Source organism: Lepisosteus platostomus, chromosome 3, assembly GCF_059453375.1.
Source record: "Lepisosteus platostomus isolate fLepPlt1 chromosome 3, fLepPlt1.hap1, whole genome shotgun sequence".
Taxonomy (NCBI): domain Eukaryota; kingdom Metazoa; phylum Chordata; class Actinopteri; order Semionotiformes; family Lepisosteidae; genus Lepisosteus; species Lepisosteus platostomus.
In genome coordinates, this window is record NC_142613.1 from 16419204 (window position 1) to 16437722 (window position 18519).

Sequence of the window (18519 nt, forward strand, 5' to 3'; positions counted from 1 at the left end):
TAAGGTACAAATAGTGTTCTTTTATTTACAGTGTGCAGTTACACTCCAAACAAAATGAAGCAAGAAAATAAAACAGAAGCCTAACTCTTCTGTGAGCTTCTAATTTCTAAAATCCTTACCTATGTAGACTTACATGTAAAGAATTTTAGTCCTGCGTTTATAAAAACCTTTAAACATACTTTAGAATGCTCTTAATGCTTAGGAAAACTATTTTGAATCAAGATGCAGGTGGGAAGGACAGCACTCAAACATGACCCCAATGATTCTGTTTTTTTCCTTTTCTACATTGCAGCTTACATTTCAGGAAACATATGTGAATGAACTTGCTGCAGGTGTGATACCAATTCTACATTCTATTTGAATTTTATTTTAAGAGCTGAAATCATAGACATTTTCCTCAAAAAGTATTTAACTTCTTTAACCTGAGATTAGAAAATTGGGCTCAAGTGAAAACAGGAAGACCCTGTGGTGCTGTAGGGCTGGGAACCACTACTCTATAAATCATTAGATGCATATCCATAGGATGGATGATTTTCTACATTAATTTTGCATTCCTGGAAAAGAATATATGCATTTTTGCACTGTATTCGCAAAAGAAAAGATATTCACATTTTAAATAAATATAACCATTGTCATTCTCTAGCTCAAGTATATGTTCAAGGTTTGCACATCGCAATATTTTTTTATCATTTTTCATTTTTACTGACAACTTAATTGCTTGGTGCAAATCTCTGGGAGTAGCATGAAGATGAAAATATATGTATATACCATTTATATACAGGTACATACATGTATATCGTAAACCATGGGGTAACTGTAAAGGTGGAGATGGGGTAGAGGAGGGATGTAGTGAGACAAATCTGAACAAGAGAAAAGATTGTCCTTATTACAATTGTTTCTAGAAGTGACATCATGGAGAATTACTAGGTACACTTGCAGAGGTAAGGGAAACTTTATTTGCTGTCCTCCTTCCCTAAATATTTCTTAAAATTTCCATTTAATTACTCTTATAACACAAAGTTAGAGATACACATCTATACCAATAGCATGCTGAAATAAAGGTCTTGAAAGCTAGAGGTCAGCAGTATTTCACAATCACTGGAAAAGTAAACTGAAAAATAACATCATTAGTTATACAAAACTTGCATAGAATTCAGAATACAATTATGTAAATTAGTTAAGATATCTAAGTAACATGAAGCGTTAACATTCAATAGAAGCATTTATATTGTAAAACGTTTAATTTCACAGAGCTTGCTGCAGAATTATTTAGAATTTTAACTTAAAATATGAATAAGCATTAAACATTTGTCAAATGTATCATAAAGAAAATGATATATTGTATGCAGTATACTGCTGATATATAGAAGTCAATCAGTTGTTTTTGTCAGATTGTAATTTTATAACTGGGATACACATCTACAGACATTTACAGACGAATTGAAGTATTAAAGTCTGTACAGTATGTTGTATGTCAGGAAACAATAATAATTCAGTAAATTAGTCATTTCATCTTTAATACATGTCATGCATGTGTGTCCAGTGTGTATTACAGTATGAAATGTAAAATCCTTGGTTATTTCATTAAATCAATCTGTAAGTGTATGTATTGTATATTGTATAAGTTTACCTTTATACAGAAAACTGGATTTTGAGCCTATACAATCTTTACCCATTGAGAATTCCCAATCTTTAAATGTTCTCAGCACCTAAGACAATTTTACTGCATCTTAATTTTTTTCTCCACAACCACTAGCACAGCACTAGTCAATGATACTTTCGTATGTATTCCATTAGACTATTATAGCATGTACAATGGGCAAGTGTAATTCAGGGTCAGTACAATCTGAGGTATACCAAAAGCCTTGTTTGAAGTGATCTTTAGTGGCAAAACACTGCACTGTTTTCCACTTTAATAGATATTTTCATTGGGCAGATCTGTAGAGGACCAGGGTAGCCAGGAAAGAAGAAGGGAAACACCTTCTCGGCAAATGTGTCTTGAAAAGTGTAAATGGGTGTTTTGTCACTGAGATCAAAGAATGACACAATACCACAATCATAGTCCAACTGCACTCTGATCTTCTTTGGGCTTCGCTTTGGACTAAGTTGTGTATCTGGTGATGTCATAGCAAAGTAGTTCCCACCCCACAGACATATAGTCCAAAATCCTCTTCCTGGGCTGGGAATGATGAGTCCTTTCCTGTCAATGGATTCTTTGGCAACACCCAGAATCCAGTCAGTTTTGTCTCCTACCTCAACATCCCAATAATGTCTGCCTGAGGTGAACCCCTCAGATCCAAGCACACATACCCGGAGATCAAATCTCTCTGGGTTGTCTGGAATCTGCTTTCTCTCTTCAGTGTATCTCAAGCTGGTTAGATCTTCAGATAATGAGAGATAGGAGGCAGCTGTGTTGGGGTCCAGAATCACAGGAGCTTCAAGGAAAATAATGAAAAAAAAAATTGACCCACCCAACAAAATGTTGACTGCAAAGATAAAAAAACTTAGCTATTCTAATATTTTATCTTCAAAATATTTTTGGGCTAACTACCTATTACCCAGTGAAGAGCAAGAAACTAATGAGCTGTAGTAGAATTTTACATTGACCATAACATTCAATATGTTTCTGACTGTAGAGTAACTATGCACCGACAACCAGTTGCCATGAAAATGACAAAATCTTGGTTACTTGCGACTCGTCCTGTTAAACATCAAAGCTGGTGAAAATTGAGAAAGGAAAACACAAAAGGAAACAATATGTCCCACTTAGAACAGCACCTTTGTGCTATCAGAATAATAGAAGTTGGACTGTCAATTTCTGTCTGCACTGTTCACATAAAGACATTTCTAATCTGGCAAGACATGACTGATAAATACAGTCTGTCAATTATAGGCTGATATCTAGCAATGGCTGCCCTACATAATCGCCTGATTATCCCCTGCCTTAAATGAACATTTGTGGGATAAGCTGGGACAACACGGGGCATCGAGGGCTCAGACCAGTGAACAGACACATGCGCAAACACTAGCTCTACAAGAAGACTCCAGAACAAACCAGGATCTGTAAACTGGTGCACAGCATGATTTGCAGATGTACATCTGGCATTGCGTCTGAAGGTGGCCACACAACTATTAGCCACTGACTTATTCAACCTTGTTGATGACAAAGGTAAATGTGGAAAAAGATTCCACAGCCAAAACATTGCATCTCTTTTCTTTTCCTTTCAGCATGGACTAAAACTTTCCCCATTCCTTTACATATATTATGTCTGTTAAATAAAATATCACTGCTGCAAAAAATATTTAGTCAGATTAACATTGTGAGTTTGTATTAGTTAGATGTAATGTCTCCCCGACATCAGTACTTACTATATTGAATAATTCCCAGCATCTTCTCCCAGACTTTGTACTTCAGAGATCCCAAGTGCTTGGCAACATCTATCAGCGCTCCTGGAATTCCTTCTGGATCTTGAAGTGTGCACTGAGTCCTGTAATAATACTCAGGGATCAGTCCTGCACTCAATTTGTGTTCAATAATAGAAAAGATTAAATCAGACCAATGTTTACATACCTTCTCTTTGTGTTCTTGTAGTTCTGAGGAAAAAAAAAGACGAAGTTGTTATTCATATACTGTACATTGACCTTTGACATTTTGATATAGATGCTGGACATAAATAAAGTAATTTGTTTGAAACTATTGCCATCTTCATACAGACAGTTCAATTGTCCATTTCTATTACACCAAACAATCCCTTTCCATTATGTCTTGCAAAAGTAAAAATGAATATTAGTTGAACACATATAAAGCAATTAATTGAAGTTAAAACATTTCATGCTCACACGTAAAAAGTAAAATGGTTATTTACCGATAGGCTGCTGCGGTTAAAAAACACTCATATTGAAAGTAGAAAGCCAACATACTTTATCTATAAATGCTAGCATTTGATATCAGCTGTAAAATGGTTTAATATTTAACTGCCAGTTTTAGTGCTTTGTTTATGTTGAGTAAGTAAACACTGTTCCTTCCTTTTCCTGTTTAAATGTATGTAGTTGTCTTTGTAATTGTAATTGTCTTTCTACAGGTTTTTAAACCTTAAGGGAGTTTAAATAGCTTGCTATCAGACTGTGCACAAGTATTTTAAGGGTTAATGACAATGGTTTAAGGACCTTTTCAGACATCTTTCTGCTCTCCTATTGGGGTCATATACCAAACAGACATCAGCAATGTAGTGTTCAACTGGCATTGGCAATCCCCAGTCACATTCTGAAGGTTTTACTAAAATATAATTAGTTGCAGTTTCTTTTGAGATGCTTATTTTATCAGGCAAATCAATGAATTACAATAACACTTTTGTTCTCAGTTATATGGCAGTGCAATAGAAGAGGAGCAAGCTGACAGATCTTGCTTCAACTACAGTATGTTCCCCAGAAGCCTGTGGGGACCTCATTCCATTAGCTAACCAATCTGGTAAAGCCTGGACCTGAGGGAGGGATTGGTTGGAACCTGAAATTGTAAAAGAGTGGCAGTTGTCTCCAAGACCAGAGGCCTTTGAAGAGGAGGAACTGCTCTGAACCTCAAGAGAGAAGGGAACCCATTTCTCTAAAGCTCCAAACAAGGAGGGCAGGTTATTGCTTTGCCCTCAGCTGAAGACTGAAGGTTCATGTGCTAGAGAATGGTAAGGTGGTACTGCTGAAGTCAGAGAGAATGAGGACCTCCTAAGCCAGAGGAACCACTCAAACACTCAAAGGGGATGAAATGTCTTCAAAACCCAAAACCCGAACAGAAGGAAAATGAAGGCAGGAGGTTGCTGCTGCCTCAGCCTGAAACCAAAGTCGGGGAGTATGATGGGGGAGTGCCAAGGTCACTCCCAGTGAAGGTGGCTGATGCTTCTGCATACCCAATTGCCCACAGAACAGGGTACTAATAGAGGTGCCTGACTGGAAAGAGGAGCTGAGGACCCTCTTGTACTATTAGGAGGAACCACAGCAAAGTGTGAGCACAATCAGGGAGTGGAGGCTATAAATTATGTAAAAAAAGGATTGTTTACCAATGGTGTAATAAAGTATTTGTTTTTAAGGCACAGACACCATAACATGGACTACATAATAATTTCAACAATATTAGTATTCGCTTTGATGAGATTAATATATAAAATACTAATGACATAACAACAATAATACACGACATTGAGTCCATTTGTAATAGTGTATGTAATGTGTTAAGTTAAAATGAATTTCTCTCACTTCAGTTATAAATATATTCTTAAACATCTAATAGTTATATTACTTTTTGCCTATTTACAGTTGTTCTACAAACAAAAAAATATCAGTAAGTGCATTTAAAAATAATATTTACTGTTTGACTAAAGGATATTATTGTTGAGTAATAAACAGTTCTTACCTGTAGGAATGATATATCTCCAGCTCCTGTCACCTGTTCTATGGCTCTGATTGTATCTAAAAGGGATGATTTTGCTTTTGTAGTGTTCTCAATCTTCTTCTTCATCATTTGAGTCTTTTGCTCATATTCCTCCCTCAGTGCAGCTATCCTTTCTGCTTCTTCATCTCTTAGGAATTGATGAAGTTTCTCAAATTCTTTCTTTATCTGCCTTTCTGTTTGACAAAACTGGGTCTAGATTGGAAGAGAAAAATCACATTTTGAACATATTTGACACATTTACACTCACTATTTTATTTTAAATCAACACAGCATAGCAAGATTTACCCTAATGTGTTCTTCTGTTTTCTCATACGTTTGTTTCATTTTACGAAAAGATTCCAGCTTCTCCTTCAAAGGATCCAGTGCAGTCTGGAGCTGATTCTGGAATTTAATTAAGAAATTAAATAAGAAACAAAATGCACGAGACTAAAGGTAGAACATTAGCAGGTAATCATCATAGAAGTGGAATTACAGAAATGTGTGAAATAAAGAGTAATGGATACAACATAACTCTTATACATTGCAACACTAATGGTTCCACAGTGTTCTGGAGAGACATTGAAGATGGAAGAAGGGGAATGATGCGTGGAGAAAATGTCTGACTGAATCTAGTTCTAGACTTTCAAACAATACAGATAAAGGTATGAAAACAGAGATGAAAGACCCATTAAAGAAACCTAATAATAAGTTGTGTGCTTTTGAACTGCACAGGCAGATTGCAAAACAAAGAATTTATAACTTAAGGAAAGAAACTTGCAAGAATAACACAAACCTAATGAGAAGCAGAAAGAAAAAAGTATCAGTACAGAATGGAGAAGAGGTGCTTAAAGATAGTCTGCTTGAAGCACATCTAATTTCCAATTTATATTGCGAGAGTAAATTAAAAAGCTTAGAAGCTGTGCCTCAAAGGGTTTAATGCATCGATGAAGTCAAATGTAAAGATAAAAAAGCACTTCATAAAATTATCAAGAAAAGGATCAGTATCCAGTTAAAACAGAAAATAAAGAATTGCAAGCACCGGTAAAAAAGGACATTTGAAGGTAAAAGAAAGAGAACAATGGGAGTAAGTAATCAGAAGAGTAGTCTGTTATAAAAAAGTTATCAGTAACCTGTATGCTTGTCTGATGTGAGCAACTGTATCAGCATAGTTATTAATCTGACTAAGTTCTATTTAAAGACTGTTTCATTTCTGTGAAAGGCCATGTTGCTGCGAGCCTTATCTGTTTGTTTGTTTTGTTTTGTTTTGGGTATTACAAACTGCACAATTTTACTCTGAATGGTTGTTTTACTTTTCTGTTGATAATGGATCGATTACTTTACAAGCTGAATGTTTTCGTATAAGTGTTTCAAATTTTCATGACATGACGGCTATGCTTAGAAGAATCTCACCAGTACAGGCCTGCACAAACATTCTATTTATAAGAAGGACAAAGGAAAAAATTCACAGAAGCACAATACAGGTGTTATCTGGTATGAATGATCTAAAAGGAACCTGTTAAATTTAAGTGTCTCATCTGCTTTGTCATCCTCGTCATCTCAGAAACTCAATAGCAGTATCTCACAAATGTGAACAAAAAAATAACAAGACAGTGCACCTCTCTCCACTGCCTGTCTGAAATTATTTTTATTGGCTTAACTCTATGAAGCAAACACAATACAAAAAGAAGTGTTCTATGATTTTGTTAAAGAACGTTAGGGATTTTACATCACACAAGAAGATTTTGTATTGCATAACCTCGAAAAACAGTTTCTTTGTCTTATAAATAATTTTGATTGAAACCCTTGTGAATTTTTGATGGATAACAATGAGAATTTCATGTCTGTCTGAAATCAAGTATTCTCAGGTGGTTTTAAAAATAATAGGTAATATAATCTCCTATTCATTTAGAGATTTTAGAAATAATTTGTTTGCAATACTTAGACATGAAAGCAGAGGATAAAAAAGTAATCTTTGCCTCAGAATATAGTTCTATTTTAATTACCAGTTTCAATTATTTTCAATACATATCATACATCATTATTTAAAAAAAATGCTTTCAAACCTTATAAATCTGAGCTGCTTCCTGCAGTGGGCGTAATGTGTGATTTTCATGATTTATAGAAGTCTGACAAACAGCACAAAGAAGCTCTTGATCATCCATGCAGAAGAGCTTTAATTTTTCCTGGTGAAGACAGCACAGAACTTCTGCCCTTGCTGGATGTCTTGAGTATTTCTCCTTTAAGAAGGTTTTGGTAATATTCTTTAAAGCCAAGTTGGTAGGAGGCCGGAATTTAGAAGACCTTCTCCTGCAAACAGGACAATCCTGAGAACACCTCTCTTCCCAGAACAGCTCTAGACATGCTTTACAGAAACTGTGACTACATGTCAGTAAAACAGGATCCTTGAATATGTCAAAGCACACAGGACAGGAGAGCTCCTCTTCCAGGAGATATGATCTTGTTGACATTTCTTAACACTCTGTGTTGATCTCAGTTATTGCTCCTTGGCAAAGTATGAGACTGTTTTGGTTTCATTCACTGCTTTTATACCCATGGGTGAAAAACAAACGAACCTTGAAATAGTAGGTGTAACTGTTTGTTAAGCTTCACACTTTGCTGTTGCTCATTTGCATTCAGGTGTATTATTATGTACATACAATAAATGTCAAACACCAATAATAATTCAAATCATAAACAAACAAATCAAAATCCATCTTTTCTCTTCCTGTCTGACTCACAGAACACAGGTTCAGAACTTAATTTTGTTGAGTTGGTAACATCCAACAACAACTGTTTTGGAATGAAATACATAATACATGGCGTTTTCAGTGAAATGTAAAGTTAATAATAAACCAAATTCTTTGCAACAAACTGAAAAGGCAATAGACACATATTTAGGACATTGTTTAGGACTAGTACAGAAAGCTGGCAAATGAAATATAATATTGACAAAAGCAAAGATTTCAAGCAGGTAGCATACAGTAAATAAATTATTTTTTTTCTAAATATGAAGAAATGTTTTTTGGTGTCTTGGTGAGAAATTAGAGGCCTATTTTCTGTTTAACAGCACTTTCCTTCTGTGATTTATTTGATATTTCTGGATATTGTTCAGTTATGAATGACAAAAATTAGAGGAAGAGTGACATGTGTGGGTAATATTGTAGTCTTCTTGCTGCCTGACAGTTGTGTGAGTGTCCTGATCCACTTATGTGTCCTGATCATCTGAGGGCCTCTTCAGTGCTGGCTTGTGTGATGTTAATCAGTGCCTTCCCATACCCTTCCCACTGGCCCTTGATCTGACAGCAAATTTTGCAACCCCATTATTTCTGGGTGTGGGGCTAAGCCATTGAACCTTCAGGACATTTTAAACAAAATAAGGCTGGCAGTGTCCTTATAAAATGTCTAAACATCATTGAATCACTGACAAACTAATGAAGTGATGGAACCATCAAGGAGACATGAAAGAGTGACAAATGTCACACCAGAAGGAATCTTTAAGTCCTCATTCAAGTCAATGTAGGGGCACTATTTATTGTCCACTCTTGGTGCAGTGTAAAATGACATGGGGAGTAATTACTGTAAGGAGTCAGATGCCAATCTTTTAGCAGGATTGAAACTTTTCCCACTCCATCCTGTACATATTAGTACACACAAAAAATACAGGCAAACCAGTTTCAGTGTCTCAAAGGATTTGGTGTGTGACTACAACAGTATGATTTATGATAAAGGTTAACAATAAAAGCTTAAAGGTTAACAGTATTATATTATTTAGTTATTTAATATATTTGTAAACACTGAAGCCAGCTTTGCTTAAACTATCACACATGCACAAGAATATACTCTTTTGTCTGTTTACTACTGTTCAAAAGTACTCTCAGCCAAAGTGTAGATCAACAAACAAAGCTACATACAGGCAACTACCAAACTGAAGGAAACACTTGAAAAAATTAGGGATACAAAGTATATCAAAAGCAGGTGCTTGCACACAGGTGTGGTCTCTGAGTTAATTAAGCAATAAACATCCCATCATGCTTCGGGTCATGTATAAAAACACTGGGCATACCCAGTTGTCCATTTTTTTGGCTACCATCGCTAGAAGATCTCAGTGACTTTGAGAGAGGAGTGATTGTTAGGGCACGTTTGGCAGGAGCTTCAGTGATGAAGACTGCACAATGTGCTGATGTTTCATGAGGAACAGAGGCTAAGGTGATGCTGACATAGAAGACTGAGGGAAAGACATCATTATCTAGGGGCAACTAAGGACAAAAGCACATACTCTTCGACTGCAATGCCTGTGCATTGAATCAAGATGCAAGGCAAAACAGACATGCAAAGCACAGCCAGGCAGTTTCACCAACTACAGTCCACAGAGAGGGATACTACAACTGGGTAGCAGAACATAAACCCCTTATAACACCTAAAAATGCAGTTTTGCGAGTACACTTGTGCAAACAACACAGGCAGTGGTCTACTGAGCATTGGTCAGAGGAGTCAGCCTTCACCCTGTTCTCAACAAGAAGATGAGTACATGCGTGACACATGCCAAATGAAGCCTACATACCCGAGTGCTTGTTTCCCAAACTGAAGGGTTCTTGAAACTCTGTTATGATGTGAGGTGCATTTTCCTGGCATGGGTTAAGTTTACTCAACCCTTTAGAGGGCAAGGTAAATGCCAACAAATACAAAACCATTCATGAGTGATCATGTCCATCCTGTTGTGAAGCATTTCTCTCCTGATGGGAGTGGAATCTTCCAGGATGACAATGTTCCTGTCCACAGAGCACGAGTGGTCACAGAAGTATCTGTGGTTGTCCCAGTCACTAGATCTCAACCCAGTTTAATAATGATAAATTCCAGAGTGGCACCTAAGACAGCTTTTTCCACCACTGCCATCAACAAAACACCTACTGTCTTGTTGAAGAATGATGTCACATCCCTTCAATGGAGTTCCTGACTCTTGTAGAATCTACAGTATGCCAAAGCACACTGAAGCTGTTCTGGTGGCTCATGGTGGCCCAACCCCTGATTAAGACGCTTTATATTGGTGTTTCCTTTAGTTTGGCAGTTACCTGTAGATCTCTGTAGTGTTTTATTTAACTAGTACACAACAGTTAAGGACATTCCAGGCCAAATCTTCAAATAATTATATATGCTTAATATGAGTAAAGAATGTTCAATATAAAAAGATGGACAAACATTAATGTATTTGTCCCTCTTCTTTTGAACCACACCACATGGAGTATAATAAAAAATGTGTCTGGAAATATAGACAAATCTAAGACAACAGCTGATTGAAAAACAAAGAGCCCAGAGTTTATTGTATATTTTAAGTCAATACCTGTTCCTGTTTTATGAGAAACAGGCATCAGTTTCCTCTAACATATTTACATACTCAGGATTCCAAATATACTTACATTTCCCAGGAAAAAAATCAAGACATTCATTAACCCTTTGCAGATCTCACAGGTTTTTGAAAACAAACCCCATATAAAGAGTTAAAATACAACTATACAGAATCACACCTTAGTTCAAAGTCCCCATGTTTTACAACACAACACAACACATTAACCAGTTAACTTTTTCCAGTCAAGCCTTTGGTTTTACAGAACGTCTGAGAGTCTTTATGAGGTTCTCAGTAATTAGAACATTGCACTCTCTGGAAATTTTGCATGTTGTTTTAATAAATGTGTATGATAAAAAGGTTAATCATTCTTTTGTCTTATTATTGGCAATCTTTGTCAAAAGCAGCACAGAAAAATGAAACAAGTGTCTGTTTCCTAAAATACTATATCTGAACTGTTGGTTCTTATTTTTCAAATAAAATAATTAACCTGTTTGTCTTCATTTAGGAAAACAAATAAAGATACAATATTTTATTTATCTGTATGTGCACTTCTTCCACACCCCTGGATACCTCATAAGCGTGTCTGATTACTTGTTGTAGCACCTTTTTGTATCTTCAGAGCTCTGTAATTTTTAGTATAATGTTTAAAATAACATTTTACATGGCAGTGTCAAAACGTCTCCTTGAATAGTGTTTCACCAGAATATCATCTGTCCCTCCAATTAAAGTAAAAGGCATTTATTTAAAATGCAAGTTAATTTGGTTTATAGTTGCTGTCATATGCATCTTTCACAAATATTTCTCACACATAGGCACACATTTGCCAGTACTAAACACAAAAAGAACTACACTACATTCACTTATCTCACCTGTAGCTCTTGGATAACATTTGTTTATGAAACAAAGTGGTATTCTTTGATCTTCAAGGAGACTGTAATAATAATCATAATAAATTTACTTTTAATTTCAAACAATAGCAAACAAAATTTTCATGAAATTATGATATTGTTTTCCTTTTGTCTAGTTAAAAATTATATTTCTTCCATCTCTTTTTACTACCTTCGAACATAATGGTAAATCATAACTTACAAAACACATTGAAAGATTTACAATTCGGGGAAACTATTACATGTTATGGTAGAACTGTTCACTTAGCTTCTACGGATGATGCAGTGAGGGGTGAATGCTGAAATGTAGTTTATGTAATTATGAATACCACATGCGTCTGTATTATAGACTACAACTCTTCCCAATTTTTACCATTGATCTAGATTTTGCTAAAGGTAAGTTAGAAACCTATTCAAGTTCACAGATTATATCAAACTAGGGAAATGAGCAAACAGTTTAGAAACTATAAGAGAAATTCAAAACATATGTTAAATTCACAGGCATATACATGGTAGATAGTATTTAATGTAGACAGACAGAAGGTGTTTTATAGGCCAGCAGCCATGTCACCCTGCAATTTACAATTGGCAGCCCACTGAAGCTAAGCAGGTGTGAGCCTGGTCAGTACCTGGATGGGAGACCTCCTGGGAAAAACTAAGGTTGCTGCTGGAAGAGGTGTTAGTGAGGCCAACAGGGGGCACTCACCCTGCAGTCCATGTGGGTCCTAATGCCCCAGTATAGTGATGGGGATACTGTAAGTGTTAGAGTATTCTTGGTCGCATTTATTTGGTAAATCACAAAGATTTGGTTCAAACCACCAAATGGAGACTGGTGTGCCGACAAGTGGACCCTGCTGATGCGCGATTAACGCTAGGATGAAAGAGAGACACAAGGTGTTTCATGTAGGTGGTCAAAATATCCAAAATACAAACTGTGAAAAGGGAAACAACATTGAAACAATACAGAGGCAAATTAAATGTTAGGAGATAAATATATAGAGTGTAGAATTTAAATGAAGTAATGCTACATGTTAAAATTGTGCCATGCAGTAGTAAGACTTTATTTACAATACTGTGCATAATTGTGGCCAAGAAGATATAAAATTATATTGCTTCCCAGGAAATTGCTTATCTGGAAACAAGTGCTGGACTGCCTTCTGGTGAAAAGCAACAACATAAAGGTTCCAGGTTCAAAGGTTCAAATGTCCTTAAATGACATTGACAGGGTAAACATTTGTTAGTTTTTAAAAAGACAATGAAGGTACCTTATTGAATAAGCCACCCACTGGGTTTCTTCATAATCGAATTCACAAACAAGAGAACATAAGTGGAAAATATGAGGAAATGTATTTAAAGCTGATAATCAGGAGGCACTTTTTCACTCAAAAGATTGTGGCAGTATGAATAAAGTTTCCCAAACATGTTGTTGAAGCTGACACTGGCTTCTTTCACAAAATTGTTGGATGAAATCCTTAGATCAATTATCTACTGAAAAACCTCAATATTTATATTAAAATATACAGTATACAAATTAAAGCATAGAGGCATATTTAAGTCATTTACAGAAATGCTTACAATTTGCTTGGAAACTGATCATCTTCTGCCCCTCGTTTGTACAGTATTTCCAGTTAGATATAATTGAAGTGAAAGCTTAACATAATAGACTGCATGTAAGATATTTTTTATCTTAATCTAAATCTTTTGGAAGAAATAAACTGTTTCCAATACTGGTCCCGAGGCACTTAAAATGTGTCTTGAGAAAACTCCATCTCATTTACCACAGACATAACCTGAACATATTAAAAGACTGGTTAAAAAGGTAGAGCAATGCTCCACAGAAAACCAATAAAGTTATGGGTCTCATTAATAGATTTACTATTTTTTAATAATCTTCTTATAAGCAAAAACTATGTAATCTGAGAAGACATTGAGAGATGTTCAGAAGAGCATTTAAGTAATGTGTGATAAAATGTTTTCCATTTGAGCCTTCCTGTTTTAAGGGGTCATATCAAGCAATATCTTAAATGACTTTGATTTCTTTTTACCCTATCTGACATCTGTACATATTACAGGAATTTGAGATAAACTTCAGGTTAACACACTCATACATCAAAGGTACTTTGACTAGGTATTTCCTAGAGCCTATAATTTCAGCATGGGCACAGTGTGGTGAAAAAGTAAGTAAACCTTAAGATCTTCTGGTTTAACATATTGTTTGGAAGTGGCTATTCACATGTCCCAAGAATCTAGGGAAAATGGAAAACATCTCGTTAGTGTCAACATTGGTAGTTCTCTGGAACTTCGAAGCAGGAAAGAAAATGTTTTTTCACTTTCAATTTAGTAATTGTACAGGTTGTAAGATATACTGATTAAAGCAGTCCTCTGGTTCTGAGTAAATGATTAAGTCATCAACAGTTGAGGTGAAGAGACTGTGCCAGGCAGGAAGTCCTTGGTCTGATCAGCCTTAAAGACCAGATTTGAGCTAAGTATTTGAAACTTATTAAGAAAGTTTGCCATTCTGTTGTGTTTAGGAAACGCTGATGTCCTCAATAGAGAATCCCTAGGTTAAACATGGTCTCTCCTGGTTAGTGGACACATTTATAGAAGAGGGAGGTAGGTTCCTGTTCACTTTATAGCATCCAGATTTATATATAGAGAGATTTAACTCAAGGTAACTCTGTAACTTGGATATATACTTGCAAAATATTTACGATTTAGGGTTTAATGGATCAACCCATTCAGCTTATTTTCTATAATTCTCTTTTGGTAACTCTAATTTGTAACAATATTAAGACATATTTTACTTTCACCTAGTCCTCATCAAGTTCTAACAGTATATAAAACTTTCCTCATTTGACAAGTAACACACAAAAATTCTGCTTTTTTATTGGAAAAAAATCAGGCAGCATTGTGACAGCGTCCTAGTTCACCAGGCTGCCCTAAGTCTTCATGCCTACTGCAGGTTCCTGCCTGCCCTCTCCAGTGTGCTTTGTGCCTCTCAGAGAAGGGTCTCTATGTCGTTTCACTATTGCTATCTCTTAACGTGCTGTTTCTGTGGCACAGCCTAGTCCTTGTGTTTCTCATTCTGCCAATGATCTCATTATGGTGTAAGCATATCTCTGCATCTTCTAGCACTGTTGCTTCTGAGTATTGCATTCTGGTTTTCACTTCAAATACCACAAAACTAACTTTCTCATCTTTTCTTGCCTTTATGTACAATGTTTTCTTCCCTCGAAACGGACTTTAGGAGTAGCTGCAGTACAAGCCAATAGTTGAGAATCTCTTCTGTACATTCAATTATCTTGATAAGTACTGACTGCCCTTTCTAAACTCTCTGTTGAGCTTAAATTCAATATAATAGCAGTAGCCACAACGGGCAACACACAGTTCTGATATCAATACTTGAATTTCTTGGTAACCCATTCTTGTCCACTTCATCCAGGTATGCTCAGCCACCTCCTTGACACATTCAATATATTTCAAGGCCTTGTTAAAGAAGTTCTCTAGGCTTTTTATCAGTTTCTCTAAAGTTATTGGAATCAGGTTTCAGTGCTGAAGTTGAATTGTTTTGGTGCTTAATTGCTTTTCCTGTGATGTAGAATAAAAAACACAAAAACTGTTCATAACAAATCTACAATACGCATCTGATGTTTTACCCATATTGGTTGCTATCATTATCCAATTACCTTTATGCTCTTGGAAAGTATTATTATCTTCTCACAAATCTTTGTGTAAGGGAGTATCTCCTATTCTCAGTCTCAAATGCATTTACACTTACTGTAGATCTCACTTCTGTCCTGTTGCGCACTTCTCTGTTTCATGTTTTGACTTGCTGTAACAATTACGATTTGTCTAGTGCCTCTCACCTTAAAGTGATGTCAGTGAAAGTAAAGGGTGCAAAATATTGTAATAAATCTCTGTGTTGTTGTCCAAATAAATTAATTTAAGTAAAATTAAAGTTTATCTTCAAAGTTATTCTTCATACCAGCTTGCCTGGGAAGCAGATTTTTAAAAGTCTTTATAATCACATACCCTAGACTCATCAGGAATTATAAAGCATAGTGCTGTTGCTTCTTTGTTTCTTGGCACAGAGTAGTAAATATGCGGGTAATAATTTAAAAGTAAAATATTTACAAAACAAAGACATATAGTCAGCAGGTGGTCACCTCACCATTCCTTAGTCTAACCATGACTCGTATCAAACTGAGCGGCAATCAGAATGTTCAATGGCAATAAATATCCTATACAGGTATCCTTAATACATCATCACACATAAATAAAGTTTTTCCAAAAGTAGTTCTGAAATTAAATGAATTGTTGTATGGTTCAGTTGATGAAGTGTTATCATTAAATAGTGGACACTGTGAAGTCAAAATTCATTGCACAAGAAATAAAGAAATGTGTAACATTTGAGGAAAAAGTGAAAACAAAACAATTCTGTATTTTAATGTAACTTATGTTTTTCACTTTTTAGCCTATAGATAATTAGAACTGCAATGATTGGATCTAGCACAGTAATATTACTTCTGACAGCTTGTGGAATGACCTTCCTTCAAGTACATATAGCTCAAGGTCCACAAGTTTCAATGAACTATGTTCCTATTGTGATTTGATTTTGATTATGAAGCAAAATGTTAATATGTTCAGCTTTTCTCTTTTTTTTTATTTTGAAAACCAAATGGCATCCCCAGATACATATCAAATATCAAGCATACAGTCATTAATAGCTAGCATACTGCCTGTTAAGTAATAGTACAGTACAACAAAATTATAATATAAATATACAGCAGACCAATACAAGTGATATTTTACCCTATTACACTTCTAGCAACCTCATGTGTTTTGCTCAGAAATTTACACAGTACACAAGACCACTTATATAAACAGTACCATTGTACAGTCTGGATGAAATGAAGCTTCTACCACCGGTCAGGCTATATGAAGGCCTACATAAGGCTTCATGAAACCCAATGTTAAATATATACGTAATATTGTGTAAAAATGCACTTGCAGCTACTAAGTTGTTTGCCCACAGAAACCAACACAAAGGAAGCTATGGCCTTTAAACCTTTCATCTCCCTTTTGAGCTAAAATGCATACAGTATTTCAAATCATACATGCATAGAATGGTACATCTATTAAGATGAGTTAATAAAGGTATTTTTGTAGCCAACTTTGAGGAAATCTTCACCTGGGCCATATGTTTTGTACCCCTGATTTATCTATACAGTGGCTTGTAAAAAATTGTCTCACTTTCACTGATGTCCCATTTTGTTGATTTTCAAATTATATATATATACATTTTACTGTGACTCACACGAGGATTAAGTGGTAAGAACATGGGTGGATCAATATACACTTTTTTAGTCAATATTGTAATCAAAACTTCAGAGCTCTGACTTCAATATATTGCAACTTCTTTGGCTAGTCACCACTGGTAGGGGAATTGTAGTCATATGATTGACTAGGAACAAAATTGATTTCGGTAACGAACTCAGCTACTGACTGGTTGAGCAGCTTGGGAGGCAATCTAACAAAGAAAATTCCACTTTTTTGCAAGGACAGTGTAAAATGCTGGCAAGAATTAACTCAAGGTTAAACAGCATTTCTGAAAAAATAAAATTTTATCTTTGTGGATGAGGTGTACATCAATAAGTCATCTTTGCTCATTTTTACCTGATTCAGGCAAACAAAGTATTTTCTTTGCTCTGGACAAGTAAAGTAAAGGCTGAGTGCAGCTACTGAAATCAAGGAAGGAGAATGCTATAGGCTCGATGTAGCATTTAAAAACAGCAGGAGCGAAGTAATCCTGAAATGGAAAAAGCACTACTGGTGGAAGATAATTAAACATTATGATAGCTAAAATGCAGAGAACCATCCTGAAGGCCTTCTTCTTCACTGGGTGCATTTCATCTCTTCCTGGCCCAGACTGTGTCAGACCCCGAAGGATTGAGATGTTACAGAAAACCAAGAAAATAAAGGCACTCAGGATCTCTGTTGTGAAAGTCCTTTCAAAATTCTCAGTCCTGATGAAAACCTTGGCAATGGAATAGATCAGAACAATGACCCACAACAGTATGATGCAAACTATTTTATATTTCCGGTCTTTGAATCGTGTAAAAGTGATGGGATGCAGCACAGCCATGTATCGATCTAAACATATACAACACAGAAGTAAGGGACCCCCCATGTCTTTTAAGCCGTAACAAAATTGCTGAATATACCAGATGTTTTCTTTATTAAATAAAAACAAGTTAAGGAAGTCAAGGAGGACCAAAATGCTAAAGAAGGCATCCAGCACTGCAAGATTGAAAATGAAGATGTCCGTCGTGGAAGAGTCACTAGTGTTACTCAGTAAAATCTGAAGCACCATCACATTTATGGGTAGACCCAGCACGGAAATCAGAATTTCGACACTTATGCTGTAGAGGATTCCAGCTTTCCACTCTTCACATTCTCCAAAAGCATTCCATGGCTTCTGTGTCATGTTGGCCATGCTGAGGTTGTTAAAAAGCGTTGTGGAGGACGTATCCATTATGATATATAAGAGACTGAAGGAATCTGCTGCTGACCAAGGCATATATAGTCCTGTATGGGGAATAATAATCAACTACATTTTAAGATATTGATCCAACTACAGTATCAGAAATGTCAACTGACATTCACTTACTGTATGCATCCACTTGATAATATTATGGTATAGTCTTATGCTGATTCTACAGAATTTAATACTACAATACTCACAGGAAATCTTCATATAAATTATGTGAAAAATATTAAATGTAATTGAAATTGAGGTTTCATATTTCTGGGATGGATCCACAAACTATACATATTCACTTAATACCACATTAAAAAGTATTACAATA

The 18519-nt window shown here is 35.7% G+C and overlaps 2 protein-coding genes across 2 annotated transcripts; both read right to left on the reverse strand.

Moving 5' to 3' along the window:
- Positions 1-7918, reverse strand: LOC148674541 (zinc-binding protein A33-like). The gene is made up of 6 exons (XM_088624759.1): positions 7483-7918; positions 5726-5821; positions 5402-5632; positions 3572-3594; positions 3370-3488; positions 1-2435 (listed from the first exon to the last, which is right to left on the reverse strand). The coding sequence occupies exons 1-6, from the start codon at positions 7885-7887 to the stop codon at positions 1882-1884; spliced, it is 1428 nt and encodes a 475-aa protein (XP_088480885.1). The 5' UTR covers positions 7888-7918; the 3' UTR covers positions 1-1881.
- An 8742-nt stretch (positions 7919-16660) lies between these two features.
- On the reverse strand, positions 16661-18215 carry LOC148674542 (C-X-C chemokine receptor type 2-like). Its single transcript, XM_088627175.1, has one exon. It carries the CDS (start codon positions 18183-18185, stop codon positions 17307-17309), a length of 879 nt encoding a protein of 292 aa, XP_088483301.1. The 5' UTR covers positions 18186-18215; the 3' UTR covers positions 16661-17306.
- Between the last annotated feature and the right edge of the window lie 304 nt (positions 18216-18519).

Bases quoted from the DNA above. Each gene is read 5' to 3' on its own strand.
- LOC148674541 (XM_088624759.1), bottom strand. From the start codon at position 7,887: ATGTCAACAAGATCATATCTCCTGGAAGAGGAGCTCTCCTGTCCTGTG. The intron at 5,633-5,725 runs GTAAATCTTGCT...CTTCCAATCTAG, and splicing joins AAACAGAAGAACACATTAGG to ACCCAGTTTTGTCAAACAGA. The intron at 3,595-5,401 runs GTAAGAACTGTT...TTTTTTCCTCAG, and splicing joins GAGATATATCATTCCTACAG to AACTACAAGAACACAAAGAG.
- LOC148674542 (XM_088627175.1), bottom strand. From the start codon at position 18,185: ATGGATACGTCCTCCACAACGCTTTTTAACAACCTCAGCATGGCCAAC.